The 20,374-nt window shown below is 40.1% G+C and overlaps 1 protein-coding gene across 8 annotated transcripts in view; it reads left to right on the top strand.

Annotated features, from left to right (window-relative positions):
- Positions 1-8,716: 8,716 nt before the first annotated feature.
- LOC106842726 (complement receptor type 2-like) overlaps positions 8,717-20,374 on the top strand; it is a 143,879-nt gene continuing 132,221 nt past the window's right edge. For 2 of the 8 annotated variants that reach the window (XM_014859421.3, XM_014859420.3), the window contains exons 1-5: positions 8,778-8,935; positions 16,497-16,676; positions 17,958-18,057; positions 18,488-18,573; positions 19,141-19,539. In XM_014859421.3, coding sequence (XP_014714907.1) covers positions 8,878-8,935; positions 16,497-16,676; positions 17,958-18,057; positions 18,488-18,573; positions 19,141-19,539 — 823 coding nt within the window. In that variant the 5' untranslated portion in view covers positions 8,778-8,877. Of the gene's footprint in view, positions 8,936-16,496; positions 16,677-17,957; positions 18,058-18,487; positions 18,574-19,140; positions 19,540-20,374 lie in introns of those variants that run through there. The other 6 variants (XM_070497958.1, XM_014859422.3, XM_044758450.2 and 3 more) reach the window with 5 other exon arrangements.

Below are 20,374 nucleotides of genomic sequence, written 5' to 3'. Positions count from 1 at the left end.
CTTTGTTTTCAAATACCATTCCCTGCTGAAAGGAACCAGAATTGTTCAGAGAAATGCTAAGTTCCAGGGCTGGGTCTGGAAAAATGCAAGGTGAGCCTGGGACATCTTGTTTTGCCAGAAAAGAAGTGCTCCAAGAATGAGGGAAACCAGTAAATATGACACAGCCTACTTTGAGGGCTCCCACTGGCCAAATCAGGGGCGATTTGAGCACCAAAATAAATAATAATAATAAAAATTATGATCCACTGAAAAAATGAAGTCTATGTTGATACAGATATCGAGACCATGTTGTTGTAAATAAATAAATAAGAGAGAAGGGGAAGCTTTTCTTGATAGTAGAATGACAACTAATGAATATAGAAGTAATGATGGAATGAGAAAAAATACCATTTGGCAGCCATTACAGTAATAATTGATCAGGCAAGAATCATCTAAAATACTAAATACTAAAATTAGTGGGTGAAAATTTGATTAAAAATGAGATATTTACATAATTTTAAAGTATCTCCTCACAAAATGCTTGCTAATTAATTACAAAGGAAAAATGGTAACTTTACAGTAGACAAACCTAGCAGATACCATGTTAACTAAGTGGTCAAAATTAACACCATCAGTAATGGGACAAATAGATAATATACGCCTCCTTATATAATGCACTGAAAGGATGCAACACCCCTTCTGTGTTAGTCCTACCAAAAATGCATAAGCTAAATCTAATCATGAAGAAACATCAGACAAAACCAAATTGAAGTAGGTGGTAGCCAGCCTCCAAACAGCCCCCAGTGATCCCCACCTCCTAATGTTTCCATCCACCCAGTGGGGAGTGCCCTCTCCCACTGAAACGGGCTGATCTGTGTATCTGATAGTCAAGATTCTCCAGAGAAACAGAACCAATAGGATATGTATATACATATATATACAGAAAGAGAGAGGGAGAGAGACAGAGAGACACACACACACAGAGATGCATTATAAGGAACTGGCGCACACAATTATGGAGGTCAACAAGTCCCAAGATCTGCAATGTGAGACGGCAAGCTAGAAACCCAGGAGAGCCAATGGTGCAGCTCTAGTCTGAAAACCAGCATGCATGAGACACAGGAAGAGCTGACATTTCAGTTTGAGTCTGAGGGCAAGAAAAAAAGCCAATGTTCCAGTGTAAAGGTAGTCAAAAAGGAGGAATTCTCGCTTACTCACAGAATGGTCAGACTTTTCTTCTATTCAGGCCTTCAAATGATTGGATGAGGCCCACCCACACTAGGCAGGTCAATTTGCTTTACTCAGTCTACTGATTTAAATGTTAATCTCAGTGTTAATCTCAGGGGTTCTGGTCTAAAAGAGTGACAGGGGAGGTTCCTGAATGCACCTCCTCCCATGGACACGCTGAATCTAAGCTACACATGGAGCAATTCTCTCTGAAAGAAAGCCAGAAACTAGCTGAGTGATACCTATACATTGGGCAAATGGGAAACTCACATCAAAATGGGTAGGAGAGGCTGAGATACAATCTTGCCATAAAGACCACCCCCAGCACAGTGACACACAGTTGGGCAGGAACTCACAATTCCAAGCTTCTCCTTGAGGAGTGAAGGGTTTGGACCCAATATCTAGCACCCCAACTTTTAAGACTTCCATCCGAGGGTTGGGCCTCCAAAACACCTAGCTCTGAAAGCCAATGGCTTGCATCCATGAGACCCACAAGGCTATAGCAAACTAAGAGGCAGTTCTTAAAAGGCTTGCATGGACTCACTGTGGCTGTCCCCCAGGGCTCAGCTCAGAGGCAGCAGACAGAAACTCCTATCTCCCTGTCTTTTCCTGAAAGAGGCCTATTTGCATATCTTAAGAGTTGTGGTCTGAAGATCCAGCTTCCATTTTAACACATATCCAGAGGTGGACTGCAGTCTTCTCTGGAGACTGGAGAGACCTGCAGGCACCGTCTCTGTGTTCTCCCCCTGGTCAGCTCCAGGCCACTGGTGTCACCCTAGAAAGAGCTTGGGTACGCACCTGGCACCCTGGCATTTGTGGCTGCCATTCAGAGGATGTACCCTTTGATCTTCTGGCTCTGGTAGCCAGTGCTGCTTGAGTTCCAGGTCCCACAAGACTGTAGCAAACAAAGAAACACTTCTTAGCCAGCTGTCCCTGCAGGCTCAGTGCGGAAGGAGCAGGCAGAAATGGTCATCTCTCCATCTTTCCTCGAAAGAGGCCTATTTGCCTACTTTAAAATCTGCCATCTGTGGGCGAGGCTTCTAATTTAGCCTACACCTAGGGACAGACTACAATCTTCCCTGGAGACTGGAGAGGCCAGCAAGTGCCATTTCCACATCATCCCTCTGGCCTGCTCCAGGTCACCAGTGTCTCCCTGGAATGAGCTTTCACAGGTGTCTGATGCCCTGGATTTTGTGGTTGCCACCAGGGGACTCACCCCTTGATAACCTGGCTCTAGTGGAAAGTGAGGCTTGTGTTTGTGGGTCCCACAAGACTGTAGGCAACAGAGAAAGAGTTCTTAACCAGCTATCTCCCTAGGGCTCAGCACAAAGGGAGCAGACAGAAACGCCCAGCTCCCAGTCTTTCCCTGAGAAAGTTCTACATGCATACTTTAAAAGCTGCTTCCTGAGGGTCCAGCTTCCAATCAGCCTGCATCTAGGTGCCAACTGGGATCCTTCCCTTTGGGACACTGACATTTGTTGGCACACCTTTAACTACTGGGAGCCACTAAGAACAAAGATGGTGGCTTGGGCAATCACAAAGGTTTGAGAGACAACCAAGAGCTAGGGCTGGGCTGAATAAGGTTCATTTCCCACATGAGACCACTCTGTCAAGACTGGGAGAGGTGGCTATTTTATCCAATGCATAGAAACCAACAGAGAGGGTCAAGGAAAATGAAGAAACAGGAATATGTTACAAACAAAATAATAAGATAAACCCCCAGAAATAGACCTTAATGAAATGGAGATAAGTGATTTACATGATAAAGAGTTAAAAATAATGGTCACAAAGATGCCCATTGAGAGCAGGAGAACAATGCATGAACAAGGTGAAATTTTCAACAAAGAGATAGAAAATATAAGAAAGGAGAAAACAGAAATCACAGAGCTGAAGAATACAATAACTAAACTGAAAAACTCAATAGAAGAGTTTAACATCAGACTAGACCAAGTAGAAGAAAACACCATCAAACTGAAAGACAAGGCAGTGGAATTCATCCAATAAGAGGAATAAAAGAAAAAAAGAGTGAAGAAAACTAAAGGGACTTGTGGGACACCATCAACTGTATCAATATTCACATTATAGGGGTCTCAGAAGGAAAAGAGAGAGAGAAAGGGATAGAAAGCTTATTCAAAGAAATAATAGCTGGAGCCAGCCCTGATGGCTTAGTGGTTATAATTCAGAATGTTCTGCTTCGGCAGCCCAGGTTCAGTTCCAGGGCACAGAACCACACCTCTCATCTGTCAGTAGCCATGCTGTGGTGGTGGCTCACATAGAAAAACTAGAAGGACTTGGCAACTAAAATACACAACTATGTACTGGGGCTTTGGGGAGAAAAAAAAAGAGAGAGGAAAATTGGCAAGAGAGGTGTTAGCTCAGAGCAAATCTTTCCCAGCAAAAAAGAAAAGAAAAGAAAAAAAAGAAAGAGATACTTTCCTAACCTGGAGAAAGAAACAGACATCTCAGATCCAGGAATCCTAGAAAGTTCAAAGAAGATTAATCCAAAGAGATCCACACCAAGATACATTATGGTTAAATTGTCAAAAGTGAAAGGCAGGCAGAGGCTCTTCAAAGCAGCAAAAGAAAAACAATGTGTTATGTACAAAGGAACCCTCATAAGACCATCAGCACATATTTCATCAGGAACTTCGCAGCCAGAAGGGAGTGGCATGATATATTCAAGTGCTGAAAGAAAAACCACTAACCAAAAATACTCTACTCAGCAAAGTTGCCCTGAATTCAGTAAAGTTGCAGGATATAAAATCAATATACAAAAATCTATTGTATTTTTATACACTAACAGCAAACTATCTAAAAGAGAAATTAAGAAAATCTCATTTACAATTGCATCAAAAAAGAATAAAATACCTAGGAATAAATTTAACCAAGGAGGTGAAAGATCGGCACACTGAAAACTATAAGACATTGACAACAGAAATTTAAGAAGATATAAATAAATGGAAAGATATTTTGTGCTCATGGTTTAGAAAAATTAATATTGTGTAATGTCCATACTACCCAAAGCGATCTACAGATCCAGTGCAATCCCTATCAAAATTGCAATGGCATTTTCACATAAATAGAAAAAAAAAACTCTAAAATTTGTACAGAACCAAATCTAGAGAAAAAGGAACAAAGCTAGAGGCATCACACTTCCTGATTTCAAACTGGAAAAAGCCCCTCAGCTTTTTTCTTTCTTATGTAGGCAAAAACTCAGTTCTTCCCCACTATGTGTGTTACTCTGACATAGAACACTTCTGACACTTCTGACACTTCTGGTCACCAAGAGGCTTTTCCCCATACCATGTAATTCTCTCCCACACCAGCTTAGTGTTCTACAATTTTATCCAGTTCTGATACTATCTATCAGGAGAAAGTGTTCAATCCTACAGGTTAACGGCTCAGTCCCACAAGACTGCCCCCTCCCCCCACTTCAGATGCCAGTTGCAAGCCCAAGTTATCACCTGTACTTCTGACCAACCAGCTATAGATCAGAGGTTCCAACCACCCCTTCTTTGGGTTCAATAATTTACTGGAGTGGCTCACAGAACTCAGGGAAACACTTATAGGCATACCTTGGAGACATTGCATGTTTGGTTCCAGACCACCACAATAAAGTCCGTATCACAATAAAGCAAGTCACACAAATTTTGTTGCTTCCCAGTATGTATAAAAGTTATGTTTACACTATATTCTGGTTTACTGAGTGTGCAATAGCATTATGTCTAAAAACACAATGTACAGGGGCTGGCCATGGGGCATAGTGGTTAAGTTTGGTGCACTCTGCTTCAGTGGCCCAGGTTCGTGGATTCAGGTCCTGCGTGTGGACCTACACCACACATCAGCCATACTGTGGCAGTGACCTACAGACAAAGTAGAGGAAGACTGGCACAGAAGTTAGCTCAGGGCGAATCTTACTGAGAAAAAAAAAGAAAGAAAGAAAGAAAGAAAAAAAACAGTGTACATAACTTAATTTAAAAAGTGCTTTACTGCTAAAGAATGCTAATCATTATCTGAGCCCTCAGTGAATTGTAATCTTTTTGCTGGTGCAGGGTCTTATGAAAAACACAATATCTGTGAAGTGCAATAAAGTGAAGTGCAACAAAATGAGGTATGCCTGTACTTATGTTTACCAATTTATTAAAGGATACGACAAAGGATAGAGATGAACAGTCAGATGAAGACATACATAGGGTGAGGTTTGGAAGGGTCCCAAGCACAGGAGCTTCTGTCCCCGTGGAGTTGAGATGCATCACTCTCTCAGTAAAGATGTGTTCTCCAGCCTGGAAGCTATCTGAACCTCACATTATTGGGACTCTATGGAGGCTTCCTCACACAGGCATGACCAATTATTAACTCCATTTCTAGCTCCTCTCCCTTCTCTAGAGGATGGGGCAGGGACCCCTGAAAATTCCAAGCTTCTAATCATGGCTTGGTCTTTCTGGTGACCAGCCTCCATCCAGGAGCCCACCCAGAATCACCTCAATAGAACAAAAGATGCTACTATGGCTCATATCACTTAGGAATTGACAAGGTTTTTAGGAGCTCCGTGCCAGGAACTAGGGGCAGAGATCAATGTACATATTTTTGTATCATCTCACACAAACTGTATGACAAAGCTGTAAACATCAAAACAGACACATGGATCAATGGAGTAGAATAGGGCATCCAGAAAAACACCTACACGTGTGTGGTCAATTAATTTATGACAAAGGAGCCAAGAATATACAATAGGGAAAGGATAGTCTCTTCAATAAAGGGTGTTTGGAAAACTGGACAGCCACATGCAAAAGAATGAAATTGGACCCCTATCTTACACTATATACAAAAATAAACTCAGAATGGATTAAAGACTTGAATGTAAGACCTTTTAAGCCATAAAACTCCTAGAAGAAAACATAGATGGTAAGCTTCTTGACATTGGTCTTAGCAATGATTTTTTTGGACTTGACACCAAAAGCAAAGGCAACATAAGCAAAAATAAACAAGTGCGACTACATCAAATTAAAAAGCTTCTGCGTAGCAAACATGAAAAAGTGCTCAATATCACTAATCATCAGAGAAATGCAAATCAAAACCACAGTGAGATATCACCTCACACCTGTTAGAATGGCTACCATCAAAAAGACAAGCAAGAAGTGTTGGAGGGGATGTGGATGAAAGGGAACCCTTATGTACTGTTGGTGGGAATATAGTGGAACAGCCACCAAAGAAAACAGCATGGCAGTTCCTCAAAAAATTAAAAATAGAACTACCATATCATCCAGCAATTCCACTTATGGGTATATATCCAAAGAAAAAGAAACCATTATCTTGAAGAGAGGGATGAATGGATTTTCTTAAGTGTGGTGTATACATATACAATGGAATATGATTTAGCCATAAAAAAGAAAGAAATCTTGCCGTTTGTGACAATGTAGATGGACCTTGAAGGCATTATGCTAAGTGAAACAAGTCAGACAGAGAACGATAAATACTGTATGATCTCACTTATATGCGGAACCAAAAAAACCATACTCCTAAAAACAAAACAGATTGGTGGTTGCCAGATGTGGGAGCTGAAGAAAGGGGAAAATGGGTGGAGGTGATCAAAAGGCACAAAATTCCAGCTATAAAATAAATAAGTCCTGGGGATGTAATGTACAGCAGGGTGACTATAGTTAACAATACTGTACTGTATATTTGAAAATGGCTAAGAGAATAGATCTTAAAAGTTCTCATCGTGAGAAAAAAATTGCAACTATGTGAGGTGATGGATGTTAACTAATATTACTGTGGTAATCATTTCACAATATATACATAGGTCAAATCATTATGTCATACATTTAATACAATATTATATATCAATTATATCTCAGTAAAACTGGACAAAAAACAAAATGGAAAGACTAAAAATAAATATGTCAGTTACCACTATAAAAAAATGTTAATCTCATCCAAAAACATCCTTAAAGAAAGACTCAGAATAATGCTTGACCATATATCTGGGCACCTCACAGCCCAGTTAAGTTGACACATAAAATCAACCATCACAGTATCCAACAGGATGTTGTAGAAATAATATAGTGTAACTTCTGAGGCTAGATTATAAAACACATTGCGGCTTCTGCCTTTTTCTCTCGTTCAAGGAGAAGCCAGCTGCCATGTTATAAGGACATTCAAAGAGTCCTATAGTGAGGTTCATATAGCGAGGACGTAAGACAATCAGCCAATAGCCATGTGAGTGAGCCATCTTAGATGTGAATCCTCCAGTCCCAGCCAAGCCTTTGGATGACAGAAATTCTGGCTGATGTCTTGGCTGCAACCTCATGAAATATCCTAAGCCAGAACCACCTAGCTAAGCTGCTTTCGAATTCCTGACACACAGAAACTGTGTGAGACAATAAATGCTTATTCTTGCTTTAAATAAATGGGTTTAGGGTGACTTGTTACTATGCAATAGATAATTAATTTAAACGTCATTCTATGAAAATAATTGCTGTGTGCTCTTCAAAAATGTCAAGGTCATGAAAGACAATAAAAAACTGAGGACCTTCTCCAGATTAAATGAGAAAAAAAGACATAACAATCAAATGCAGTGTGAACCTGGAATGATCTTGGACCAGAAAAATAAAAAGGATGTGTGTGTGTGTGTGTGTATTTACTATCATGAAGATTATCGAGATGACTGGAGAAATGTAAGGACAGTCTGTCACTTAGATAATAATATTGTATTAATGGTTTATTTCCTGTTTTTGTGCATTGTCCCGTAGTTATGTAAGAAAATGTCCTGGTTTTTAGGAAACACATAAAAGTATTTAGAAGAGGGGTGTCATGCTTGTAACTTATCTCGAACAGTTCCAAAGTAACAATTATATAATTATAATTATACAATCATATATGTGTGTATATATCTAGCTCTATATATACAACTATATCTCTATCTATGTAAATATAGAGGGAGACAGAGACAGAGAATGATAAAGGAAATGTAGTGAGATGTTAACATTCAGAGAATCTGAGGGATGGGTATACAGGAATTCTTTGTACTATTCTTACAACTTTTCTGTAGAAATTATTTCAAAATAAAAAGGACATAGCAGAGGTGGCTGCTGTTCATGTTTCCTTTCCAAATAAACTGTTTTTCCAAACTAAGGGTTGGAAACATTAACAGCTTTTAAAATGAATTTAGTGGATCCAAACCAGAATAGGACAGGATGGGATAGGATGGAATGCAATGGAATAGAATAGAAAAGAATAGAATAGAATAGAATAGAATAGAATAGAATAGGAGAGAGCCTTGTAGATTAGAGGGGATGAACACTGTTATGTGAAACTTTTAAGTTCTCCAGAGAGACAAAAGTGGATGCACTGGGTTGTGAGGTCAAAAAGGTTGGAAAGTCACTGCCTTGAGGACTAGAGTCTGAGCCAAGGAGTTGGGTCAGAGTTCCTTTGCGCGTCCGCCCCCTCTGGCCCGCCTCTTACCGCCTCTCCCCTCCTCACCCACGCCAGCCTCCCGCCCCCAGGCAGCCTGAAGGTGTGCGCACAAAGCTAGCACGTGGTGCCAGACACTATTTAAAGGCCCACCTTCCCTTGCTGCCAGCTGTCTCCTGCAACAGCCCTGTCCTCCCGCAGCTGCTGGAGGCTCGCGGGTCTCGGAACGCATCCCGCCGCTGGGGCTGCCGCCGTGGCATGGGCGCCGCGGGCCTGCTCTGGGTTTTCTTGGCTCTCGTCGCGCCAGGGGTCCTCGGTGAGCTGGGAGGGGGAGCACGGAGGTAGGGACGCGTCTGGGGCAGGGACGGCTTCTGTGCCGCGATACAAAGCACAGAGTCAAAAGCGAGAAGGTGGGGACAGTGCCAGAAGCTTGCCTGCCTCCTCCTCGCTTTGGGGCAGCCCTGAGATCTCTTAGTCCTGAATGTCCTCACTCGCTCCTCCTGGGGCGGACCACAAGAACTGGAGGCTGCACCATAGAGGGGCACTGTGCGATCTTCCCCGTGTGGCCGGTGGCGTGCTCGCTCTGGGCTCCCTGCCTCCGGGACTCAGAAGATGGTCATCGCTCTGGGACAGGAGGTCTGCAAGCGCTAAAGCTCGCCACGTTACCGAAGTCCGCACATGATGTGTGCTGAAACCTCGGCGACACGCTCCGCTAGGCGCGGGAGTTTCTGCATACACTCAACTCGCTCTTGACCAGTCAAAGCAGCAGAGCCTCCAGCTGCCTTCCCAGAATAAGAATAATGTCTGATTTCCAGGCAGGGTTCTCATATTTTTTTGAACTTTGATATGATGTTACTCAAGAGGTCCTAAACGATAAATACCTAGAGTTATTTAGAAAAGTTAAACGTGAATGCAAACTGCAGTTGTCTCCGTGTTATCTCCTGTAATGTGGAGGGCTCCAGAAGGTCTTATTCAATGTTTATTACAGATTTTAGCCCCCAGATTGGCTTAATTTTAAAGAAATATTGTAATTTGTTAAGATGAGAGTCTCTTGGCGATAAGAGGGTCTAACTTTCTAATTTATCTCCAGGGTGCAGTGAATTCCTAGTTTATTAAGAAGTTTGCTATATGCGGACCTCAATAACTGGGTGACTTTTGGCAAGTCATTTGGCTCCCTCATCCTCAGTTTCTTTGTCTGTAGAATGAACCTGGTGAGAAGCTGCCCTACCATCTTACTGAGCTGCCCTGAATATCAGATGAAATTAGACAATGCAAGTTAGAAGTTAGTTGTTCTTACTAAATATCAGTAATAAGACTGCTGTATAGATCTGTTTTTACGGAGCCAGCATTTAAGCTTCGACACCCCCAGCTTGTTAAGGGCTATTGCATATATTGGTTCTGTCACAACTTACTTTGCTTCCTGGCATTTAACTTCCTCCTGATCCTTAATTGAATATTTTCCCAAGCCATTATCTTCATCTCCCTCTCTGCTACATAGGTATTAACTCCCTTTGAACAAATGCCCATTCATGACTGTCTCTAACACCTCTGCATGGCACCGTTCCAGACCCAACTTCTCACCAGCATGCCGTTCCTATTTCTGAATTTTCTGAAAGGATATTATCAATTGAAAATCAAATTCTTCACCAGCTCTGTCAATTCATCATCCCCTCCGAGGGTGCATCCCCTTTTCAGTACCAGAGCAGGACCATCCTCTAGGTCACTTAACTCCAGACATAGGAAAGCCCAGGTCTACCTGTCTGACAACTGTCATAGCTAATGTGCTCCTGTTCTTTGTCTTTTTATCATTTTTTATACCATTATTGTAATCTAAGCATGATAATTACCTGTGTAACAACCTCCTCTCTTACAGGTCACTCTGATACCAGTCTCTTTAACTTTTCCAAGGGTGAGAACCGAAATTTTAAAAAAATACTTTTTTTCATTATTTTACTTCCTTGCTCAAAAACCTAAAAGGGCTTCCTACTACTGCCTATGGGATAAAATCTAACCTCTTCAGCGTTTTAAGCCCTTTGTAATTGGATCTCACGCAGGCAGCTCCTCCCACTTCCCATTGCTGCCTATCAAGAATGCAAGAATGCACTGTTCATCTTTTTGCCTGAGGGCACCCATGGTTCTTTACTCAAGCTTTACGCATGCCGCCCTCCTGACTTTTGCTCTTACTATGTCCCCTTTGCAGACTGTCTGTTGGCACTTGGCCAGTTCCTGTCCTTGAGCATGCTTAAGAACATTGAGGTGTTCTTAACTCTTAACTCTAAAGAACTCTTGAGGTGGCTTTTTATTATTTATTTATTATTTTTTATTGTTTAAAGATTGGCACCTGAGCTAACATCTGTTGCCAATCTTTTTTTTTTTTCTCTTCTTTTTCTGCTCCCCAAAGCCCCCCCCCCCCCCCCCCCCCAGTACATAGTTGTGTATTCTAGTTGTAAATGCCTCTGGTTGTGCTTCAGGTGCCTTTTTATTTTTTTAATTCATTTTATTTGGTGAAGAAGATTGGTCTTGAGCTAACATCTGTAGCCAATCTTCCTCTTATTTTTTTTTCTTGAGGAAGATTGGCCCGGAGCTAACATCTGTGCCAATCTTTCTCTGTTTCGTATGTGGGTCACCACCACAGCATGGCTTGATGAGCGGTGTAGATCTGTGCCTGGGATCTGAACCTATGAACCCGGGCCTCTGAAGGGTGCTGAACCTAACCACTATGCCACCTGGCTGGACCCTTGAGGTGACTTTTTAAAATGCAGAGACCTTCATGTAAAGGGTTCTACCTCACCCTCTAGAGATTCATAGGTTTGGGATGTGACCCAAGAAGCTGAGGTTTAATAAGCATTCTGGAAGATTCTGAAGCAAGTGTCTATAGGGCACACTGTTGTGAGCAAGTCATATGGGAAGCAGATTTCCTTCTTAGAGTGTTTTCCTGCTTTCTCCTTTTGTCTGTTTACATAAACTGATTCAAATTTTCTGTACTCTTAAATTTTACTCTTGCCTTGACTGACAGCCTCACATCATTGTACACTGAGAAAACAAAATCATCAAATAGGAGTAGCCTCATTTTCTAACCATCTACCTCCATCTGAGATCAGATCCTTTCTCTACCCTGCTTAGAACCTGTCAAGGGCTTCCCATGACATTAGAAAAAGACCCATGCCCCTTCGCTTGACTACAGGCTCTGCCTCTCTCTCAAATTCTCTGTACTCCTCCTCAGTCCCTCTGCCCCAGCCACACTGGCTTTCCTTCCATTCCTTGAACACAGACACAGTCATGTTTGTTTAGGCTTTGCGCTAGGTGTTCACTCCTTTGAAACGCTCTTCCTACACATCAGCCCTTCTCAGCACTGAGGTCTCAGCTCCACTGTCACTCTTCTCTGACTCCTATCTGAAGTAGCGCAGACCCCAGGTTACTCTCTGTTACATAGCTGTGTTCTATTTTCTACAGAGCATCCATCATCATATGGAACATTCTTGTTTATTTATTTACTTATTTGTCATTTGTTCCCTCACTGGAACACAAGTTCCATGAGAACAAGGTCTTTATCTGTCTTATTGCCTGATGAATCCCTAGCACTAGCATATAACTAGGAGTCAATAAGAATCTTCTTTTTCCTCCTGTAACAAGGGAAAAAGTATCCTTTCTCCTGACAAAAGTCATCTTCCTATTTATATTTTGATGACTCATATTTATTATCTGTAGTCCTGATGTGTCTTCTGAGCTGTGAATTCATACATCCAACTGCCTACTTGGCATCTCCATCTGGATGCCCAGTAAGTGTGTTAAATATACCAAGTGTAAAATGGAACCAATTCTGCACACACCACACACACACACACACACAAACACACACACAAAACCTGCTCCTTTCCCAGGCTTTCCCTTTTTAGCACATGGTATTACCATCAATCAGGTGGCTCAGATCAAAGCCTTGAAATCATTACTGAATCCTCCCATTTCCTTAGCCTCACATCAAACACAACAAAAAATCTTGCCAATTTTACCACTAAAATATATTCCAAATTCATCCACTTTCATGCTTCCCTATGGTCCAAGCCTCATTTAAAAAAAATTAAACCAATATTTTAATGACTAGAATACAAAAGAATAAATATGTTTTTGACATGAAGTGAAAAAATATATAAACAAATGATCATTTATTGCCCACCAAAAGTACATGACAGTCCAATAAATTTAAAAGGTCTCATACATAAATTTTATGAAGTACTCTTTTTACTCACAGCATCTTATTTTCATTCACTGTAGGGCATTGTTTATTCCAGGCTTCAATATGCTAAAGAGTCAAACTCTTAAATAAACTCTCCTTGCTTGGGCCAACATATTAAATGCTAAATCCTGGATTAAAACCACTGCTTCCATAGTAATTACTAACATTTTCTTTCTCTTCATTATACTTCTTGTAGTTCTACCATGCTAAGTAGCCCTTCCATGCTATAAGATTCCAAAGTTTTAGAGCAGACAGGTATTTCAGAAAGCAATAATTTAAAGTTTCCCCCCCAGTTTTATTAAGAAATAATTGACATATTTAAGGTGAACAGCATGATGGTTTGATTTACATATATTGTGAAATGATTACCACAATAAGTTTAGTTAGCATCCCTCATCTCATATAGATACAATAGAAAGAAAAGAAGAAAAATTTCTCCTTGTGGTGAGAACTCAGGATCTACTCTCCTAACAAACTTTCCTATATATCAGAGAGCAGTGTTAACTATAGTCTTCATGTTGTATATTACATCCCTAGTTCTTATTTATCTTACAGCTGGAAGTTTGTACATTTGTTCGTACATTTTGACCACCTTCTTCCAATTCCCACCACCCCTCCCTGCCGCCTCCGCCCTGCTTCTGGTAACCACAAATTGATCTCTTTTTCTATGAGTTTCGTGCTTTGTTTTGTTTACATTCCATATATAAGTGAGATAATACAGTATTTGTCTTTCTCTGTCTGATTCTTTTCACTTAGCATAATGCCTTCAAGGTCCACCCATGATGTCACAAATGGTAGAATGTCCTCGTTTTTTATGGCTGAGTAATATTTCATTGTATGTATATACAACAACTTCTTTATCCATTCTCCATCGTTGGACATTTAGGTTGTTCCCATGTCTTAGCTAAATTAGGGGAGCCGGCCTCATGGCGGAGTGGTTAAGTTGACACTCTCCACTTTGGCAGCCTGGGGTTCACTGGTTTGGATCCTGGGCATGGACCTAGACACTGCTCATTAAGCCATGCTGAGGTGGTGTTCCACAAGGAAGAACTAGAATGACCTACAACTAGGATATACAGCTATGTACTGGGGCTTTGGGGAGGAACAAAAAAGAGAAAGATTGGCAAGAGATCTTAGCTCAGGGCCAATCTTCCTAAAGAAAAAAAAAATGTAAATCAGGACATGTGACTCTCCTGCTTGAACTCTTCAATGCCTTCCACTCAAGATAACATCCAGACATCTTACCTTGGCCTAAGAAGCCCTACATGATCCCTTCTGCTGAGCTGTCTAACTTGATCTTATACTACTCTGTTTTGATCACTGCATTCCAGACACACTCACCATCTGTCTGTCCCTAAAGCACAGCAAATCTGTCCCTGCTGTTAGGCTTCTGCCTGAAATGCTTTTTCCAAGCACTTTGCCTGGCTGGCTCCTTCTTAGCCTTTGGTCATAACTCAAATGTCTCCTTTTCGTAGGCCTTCCTTAACAATCCTAACTGAAGTTGTATGCCATGCTGTCCCCTCCTCCTTCCAGTGCATTGCACTTTTCACACCACTCTGTTTATTTCCTTTATATATCATCTATTTATTTACCAGTGTTTATTTATAGTCTGTCTTCCTCTATTGGAATATAAATTCTATGCGGGTGGGAACCTTGTCTCTAAAGTTCACTGATGCATCTCCTGTGCTTAGGGCAGTACCTTGGTTAATATGCATAACTGCCATTCAAAAATGATCAAATAGCCAGGAAACTCAGTAATAAGGCATTTGATTATAATAATTCTCATTCTCAACGATAATTTCCCCTCCTACTTGCTTTATGCTTTCTGACAACTTTCAGTTTTTTATTATCTTATATCCTTGTTCTGCATTCATTTCAATTGGATTTCTAAGCCATTCCAGATAAAGCCCCTTGGATCCCAATGAAGAGTTACATGTATTCCAGTTCTCCAGAAACTGCTTTGCTTAGTTAGTTTTTCACATGAGGGGTGTATATGGCAATGTTTTACCACTATCGTCTGTTTTAGATCCAGTCTTAATCTACTCTGTCTTTTACTCCTGATTTTAGAAAAATGTGAAGACAGTGAAGTGACCCTTCAGAAAAATTCATGTTACTTAATGATTGAGGGACTAACCTTCCCTTTTTTGCTATGGAAGAGAACATGATCATTGGAAATTCTGTCTTGTGACCTGGGATTTTGGCAATTTCATTACTAATGAGAGCTAGCGTCCCCAAAGAGAGAGAGAAAGTCCCCAGATCCCCTAATTGGGTATAAGAATTTCCCATCCAGAAACTGTGATTCTTATCTCCTTTCACCTCAGAAGGCCATGTTATAAAGTACCCTTCTGCTTTTGCTCCTTCAAGATCTTGGTTCCATCTTAGTTCATGACATTGCTACTGATTAAATCTTATAAAATTAAATTGGTTTTCCAGCTTGTGAAGAATTATTTGGTATTGTCCTTATTCATATTGGATAATTATAGGCAAATCTCTTGATTAGGGTGAACTGGTACATGTAATGTCAGGGTTGTGAAGTTGGTCTTCATTGAGGAAAAATCATGGCTTTCCCTACAGAGTCTTGCTGTTTTGCACAAGTGTGCACTTGGGGACATTTGTAGGTGTTAAAGGAGGAAACCAAAGGAGCTGAGCAAAGAAAGAAGGAGATCTACAGTGAGATCTGGGTTCCAACAATGATGGCCATTCTTAGATCCAGTCTGTATGACTTCTTCATTGAGAAGTGTCCAGCTACAGAAAGGTTGGGTCTGGCTGCAACCTTGGGAGTTCTGTGTCTTTGTTTCAATTAGCCCATGTTTGCTCTTTGACTTTCACTTGTACCTATCCCATAATTGTTTGAAAAAGAAGGAGATGTATAAATCTGATATTCAAATATACCGCCATTCTGGAGTTGAAACTTGAGCTCTCTTTCATACCTAGAAAAATGACTTTTCCAGGTACATCCTCAAGTATATGAGTGTCACAGTTCCTTACCTATCTCTTAGGATAAGATTTGTTTCATTATTAATGTTATTATTACTGTTTTAATTCACAGGGATCTGTCTTGATAACTAGTTCCTTTTATCTAATACCCCTCCCATCAGAAACTATTTACTGAACTCTCTTAAGAGAATATTACTCTACTAGGTTAGTGGAACAAAATAATGAAAAATAATAAATAAACATATTTTCTTATTGCTAGGACCTAAAGTTTTAATGACTAAGATAGTAATACTAACTCATTGAAATAATTTTAGAGGCTCATACATATATAAAGCTTACAAGATCTCTAATGTATTTTAGTTTTCTGTGATATCCCAGAAAAGCTTTATTTATAAGATTTTAGATTTATTCATGAGGTTGTAAGAAGATGAAACAACTCCAGGGTCTTTATGGAATTTTGTGCAAATTGATTTTCTTCAGCTCTTCCTCTGAAGTCTATCGTAAAAAAGTCTTTGAACATCTGAGCTTATTTCTCTGTATATGCACCCATACTACAAGATATATGTTCTTTGTCCCAGAAAATATTGCCTCATTTAGGTTTACTTTCTAAAGATCAAAGTTGTCAGGGTAGCTGGTGACAAAACAGAAGCAGAGTAGAAGTTTTAGCCTCTCTTAGTTTTGATATTCCTGTGGTCTTTGTCTCTAGGTCAGTGTAAGTTCCTGCCAAGGTATCCTTTTGCTAAGCCTAAAATTCAGAGTGATCAGTCTGAGTTTGCTGTTGGGACATCTTGGGAATATGAATGCCTTCCTGGGTTTATCAAGAGTTCATTCTTTACCACCTGCCTAGAGACTTCCGAGTGGTCAGATGCTCAGCAGTTTTGTAAACGTGAGTAATCTGTAATAGAGATATCTTTGGATCTATCAGTATATCTCTATGGGCTAATTTTCAAGATAAAAGACCAGTAAATTAGTAAGCAATCTCAAATGAAGGTGGCTCCTGTGTTCTCCATGTTTTCTTTTACTCCTGAGGGCATTGAGTATTGGGGTTAAGTCATCACAGTTGGCCAACCCTGTCAAGCTTGTAATCTCCATGACATTGCACTATGGCCTCTGAACTGTGTTAGAATGAGGTTAGAAGTTAGTATATGAGGAGTTTCATCTCATTCTTACTTCACTCAATTCAAGAAATATTTTTGAATAACCACTAGATATGAAGCACTAGGCTCGATGATGGGGCTGGAGAGAGAGAGAAAAATTAATCTGCTAGTCTCTGTCTTTGAATAACTCCTATACTAGTTGTAAAGACTTACTTTTAAACAAATACTGTACTGTGATGTAATTTCTTTTATTTGTAGAGATAAAGTTCTTTGAGATCATAGAGGAGTAAATAATAAATGCTATCTAAGAGAGTTAGGGAAATCTAGGAATTACAGGCAAAAGAAACAGCGTATTCAAAAGTATATTTGGAAAATAGAAAAATTCAGTGTAATTGGAGCATAAGGTGCATGGTGAGGAAAGTAGCTGATTAAGCGGATTGGAGCTTAATTGTGATGGGTCATGCATTTTTTTCCCAATAAACAATGGTAAGTCATTGTAAGCTTTTAAATGTGGGGACTGGCATGACAATGTTTGTGTTTCTGAAAGATAATGTGTGTAGAAGATGTACTGGACCAATGGAGACCAGAGTTAGAGAGATAAATTTTATTAATCAGTGATCCAATGAGAGATTAGAGCAGTGGCAAAATAGTTGGTTTGCAGAGAGATTTCTAATTGGTCACTAAAATTTGGTGATCAATTGAATGCAGGGCAACGGCTAGAGGATGCGTTAAAGAAAGGAAATGATGACTATGAGATTTTTTTAAGCCATGAGACTTGGTAGATGACGCCATCAACTGACAGAATATAAAAAGGGGAAATTTGTAAGTTATGGTTGACCACAAATAATGTTTGAACCATGATGAGAAACATACACTATGTGCTTTAAACAAATAGTATTCTGGAGTTGACATCCCTTGGAAGATAGAAGTTTTGTAAATGTCAAAAATTTCTTTGAATAAGCATAAATAGGTTAGTCAGCAAGTCTTGTCAGTTTGGGATTTAATATAAAACACAAAACATTCCCCAAATCCCAGCCCCAATTCCTGTTGTGTTTTGTTTTCCCTTGTAGGTAAATCATGTATGAGTCCTAGAGAACTCCTCCATGGCTCTGTCCACACACCCATGGGTATCGTGTTTGGGTCAACAATTACATATTCTTGTGATGAAGGGTGAGTTGGCAGGAGATATCTCTAGCGTACATGGGTATTAGAACAGTAGTTTCAACCAGAAACCATCAGAATTCTGAAAGAGATCTGAGTGATTGCCACCTAACCTTAAAAACAGATAAGCAAAAAGAGAACTGCCTCCTTGATCTGTTCCAGAGAAACTCTTCAAGATTACTCACTAGAGAGGATCTCTAGAAAAGAAAGAAGTTTGGGCTACTTTTCTTCCTATTTTAATTCTTCACTGTTACTGATGAGGAAGTCAAAGTTCATTTGGCTTTAGATTGTTGAATCTTTTGTATGAGTCCTTAGTCTATCATCATTACTTCTCCTACATGATATTCTATTCTTTGCCATTCTTTCAGTGGAAAAAGAACTAAGCTTTCCTAAAATGTACATCTAGCTGGGAGATGATCACTCATCTCTTTGTCTTTAGATATCGACTCATTGGTGACTCATCTGCTACATGTATTATCTCAGACAATATTGTAACCTGGGATAGCGACATGCCTTTTTGTGAAAGTGAGTAAAATGATCCCTTTGTTATACCCTATGTAATTTCTTTTGTCCCCTTCTAGAGGGAAATTGGGCATCTACACATCAAAATGAGTACCCAGGAGTGGTAGGGTACTTGGTTTTGGTAGTTCTGGCACAGAGCTGTGGTTTATCTTCTTCCATGCTCCCCCAATCCCGCTACACTTTCTTTTGATTACTCTCCTTTGATGATATTATTTCATAATGAAGAAGTGCTTAAATCTAAAATATGCCACAAGATTACACCCTGCCAACTTTATTTTATGCAAAATGTAGGTCACCCTAGATGCTTCCCATAACAATTTATCCATACTCTGAGGGTGGGGACTGGTGACTGGCTTGTGGCTTTTTGAATTTTCATCAGGTCAGTTCCATGTATCTTTCTACTTTGCTACTTCCTATTTAGAACCATCTTTGAGATGAAGATACAGAATTTCATCAATATGAGTTAATTGTAGGCTGAGTTGAATTTTGGTTTGCGAGAGTGAAGACAAAATTCCCAGAAGGTGTAACATTTAAATACTTTCTCTCTTTTCCCACCTACTCCCTGAAAAGTTATTCCTTGTGAGTCACCCCCAGCCATCTCCAATGGGGACTTCTACAGCAGCAGTAGAGAGCACTTTTACTATGGAATGGTGGTGACTTATGAGTGCCATATTGGACAGAATGGGAAAAAGCTGTTTGACCTCGTGGGTGAGCCGTCAATATATTGCACCAGCAAAGACAATCGCATTGGCATCTGGAGCAGCCCTCCCCCTCAGTGTATTACTGTAGTCAAATGCCCAGTTCCAGAAGTTGAAAATGGGATCATGGAATCTGGATTTAGACGTTCATTTTCCTTAAATGATACTGTCATGTTTAAGTGTAAGCCTGGCTTTACCATGAAAGGCAGCAACATAGTATGGTGCCAGCCAAACAGCAAATGGAATCCTCCACTGCCAAAGTGCTTCAAGGGTGAGTTGGGCTGAAACTTTGGGGATCTAGAAATAAAATGAGACTTTGGAGGAATAGATGCATGGTACCTATGAGAAGAAGAGGAGAAAGATAGTATATGTGGTGGGGTATCCTGGTTAAGGAATTCGAAAGTAAACTTTGAAAGTAATATCTAAATGTTGAAGAGGTGGGGAATTTACTATATTCTGGGATAGTGCTAGATCTGCATTAATGCAGGGGATATTAGAAGACACTTCAAAAAACAACAACAACAACAACAACAACAAACAGATAGTACCAGAGCCAATGATCAGAGATTTTTTTCCAAAACGTGTATATGATTACATTTTATTTAAATGAGAATAAAATAAGTTCTCGATACTATTGACTATACCAATGGGGAAACTGGCTGATGTCAGAATTTGCTTTAAAAATCTGTAGACATAATACATTCTCATATTGAAAAATGCAGCCTTTATGGAATTAGGCTAGAATTAAGATTGAGTCTCTCCTCCATTCTCCCTTTCTCCCCTACTCTTATTGAGAAATGTCTGACTTACCAGAAATCTGCAACATTGGGAGCCCCTCCCACAAAGCTCAGAAACTTCATCAACCTGATTTGGGCAGCAGGAAGAAAGAGGCAGATTTTGGTGGTGAAAATGTATTCCAATAGTTTGGTTCCCTTGGCTATGATATTAGTGAGAAGATGTCTGAGACAGTTTTAGTTAAATAAAATGGAAAATAATGAGTAGGTGGAATGTTTCCTGGCATAGATCAAGAAAGGGAAAGCAGATAGTTGCATGATTCATCATGTCTAAAAAAAGTAATACATGTTAGCCCCACTCCATCTCACCCA

The sequence above is a fragment of the Equus asinus genome, chromosome 25, assembly GCF_041296235.1.
Source record: "Equus asinus isolate D_3611 breed Donkey chromosome 25, EquAss-T2T_v2, whole genome shotgun sequence".
Classification (NCBI taxonomy): Eukaryota; Metazoa; Chordata; class Mammalia; order Perissodactyla; family Equidae; genus Equus; species Equus asinus.
Note: the sequence above shows the minus strand (reverse complement) of the source record. Positions and strands in the feature narration are given on the sequence as shown.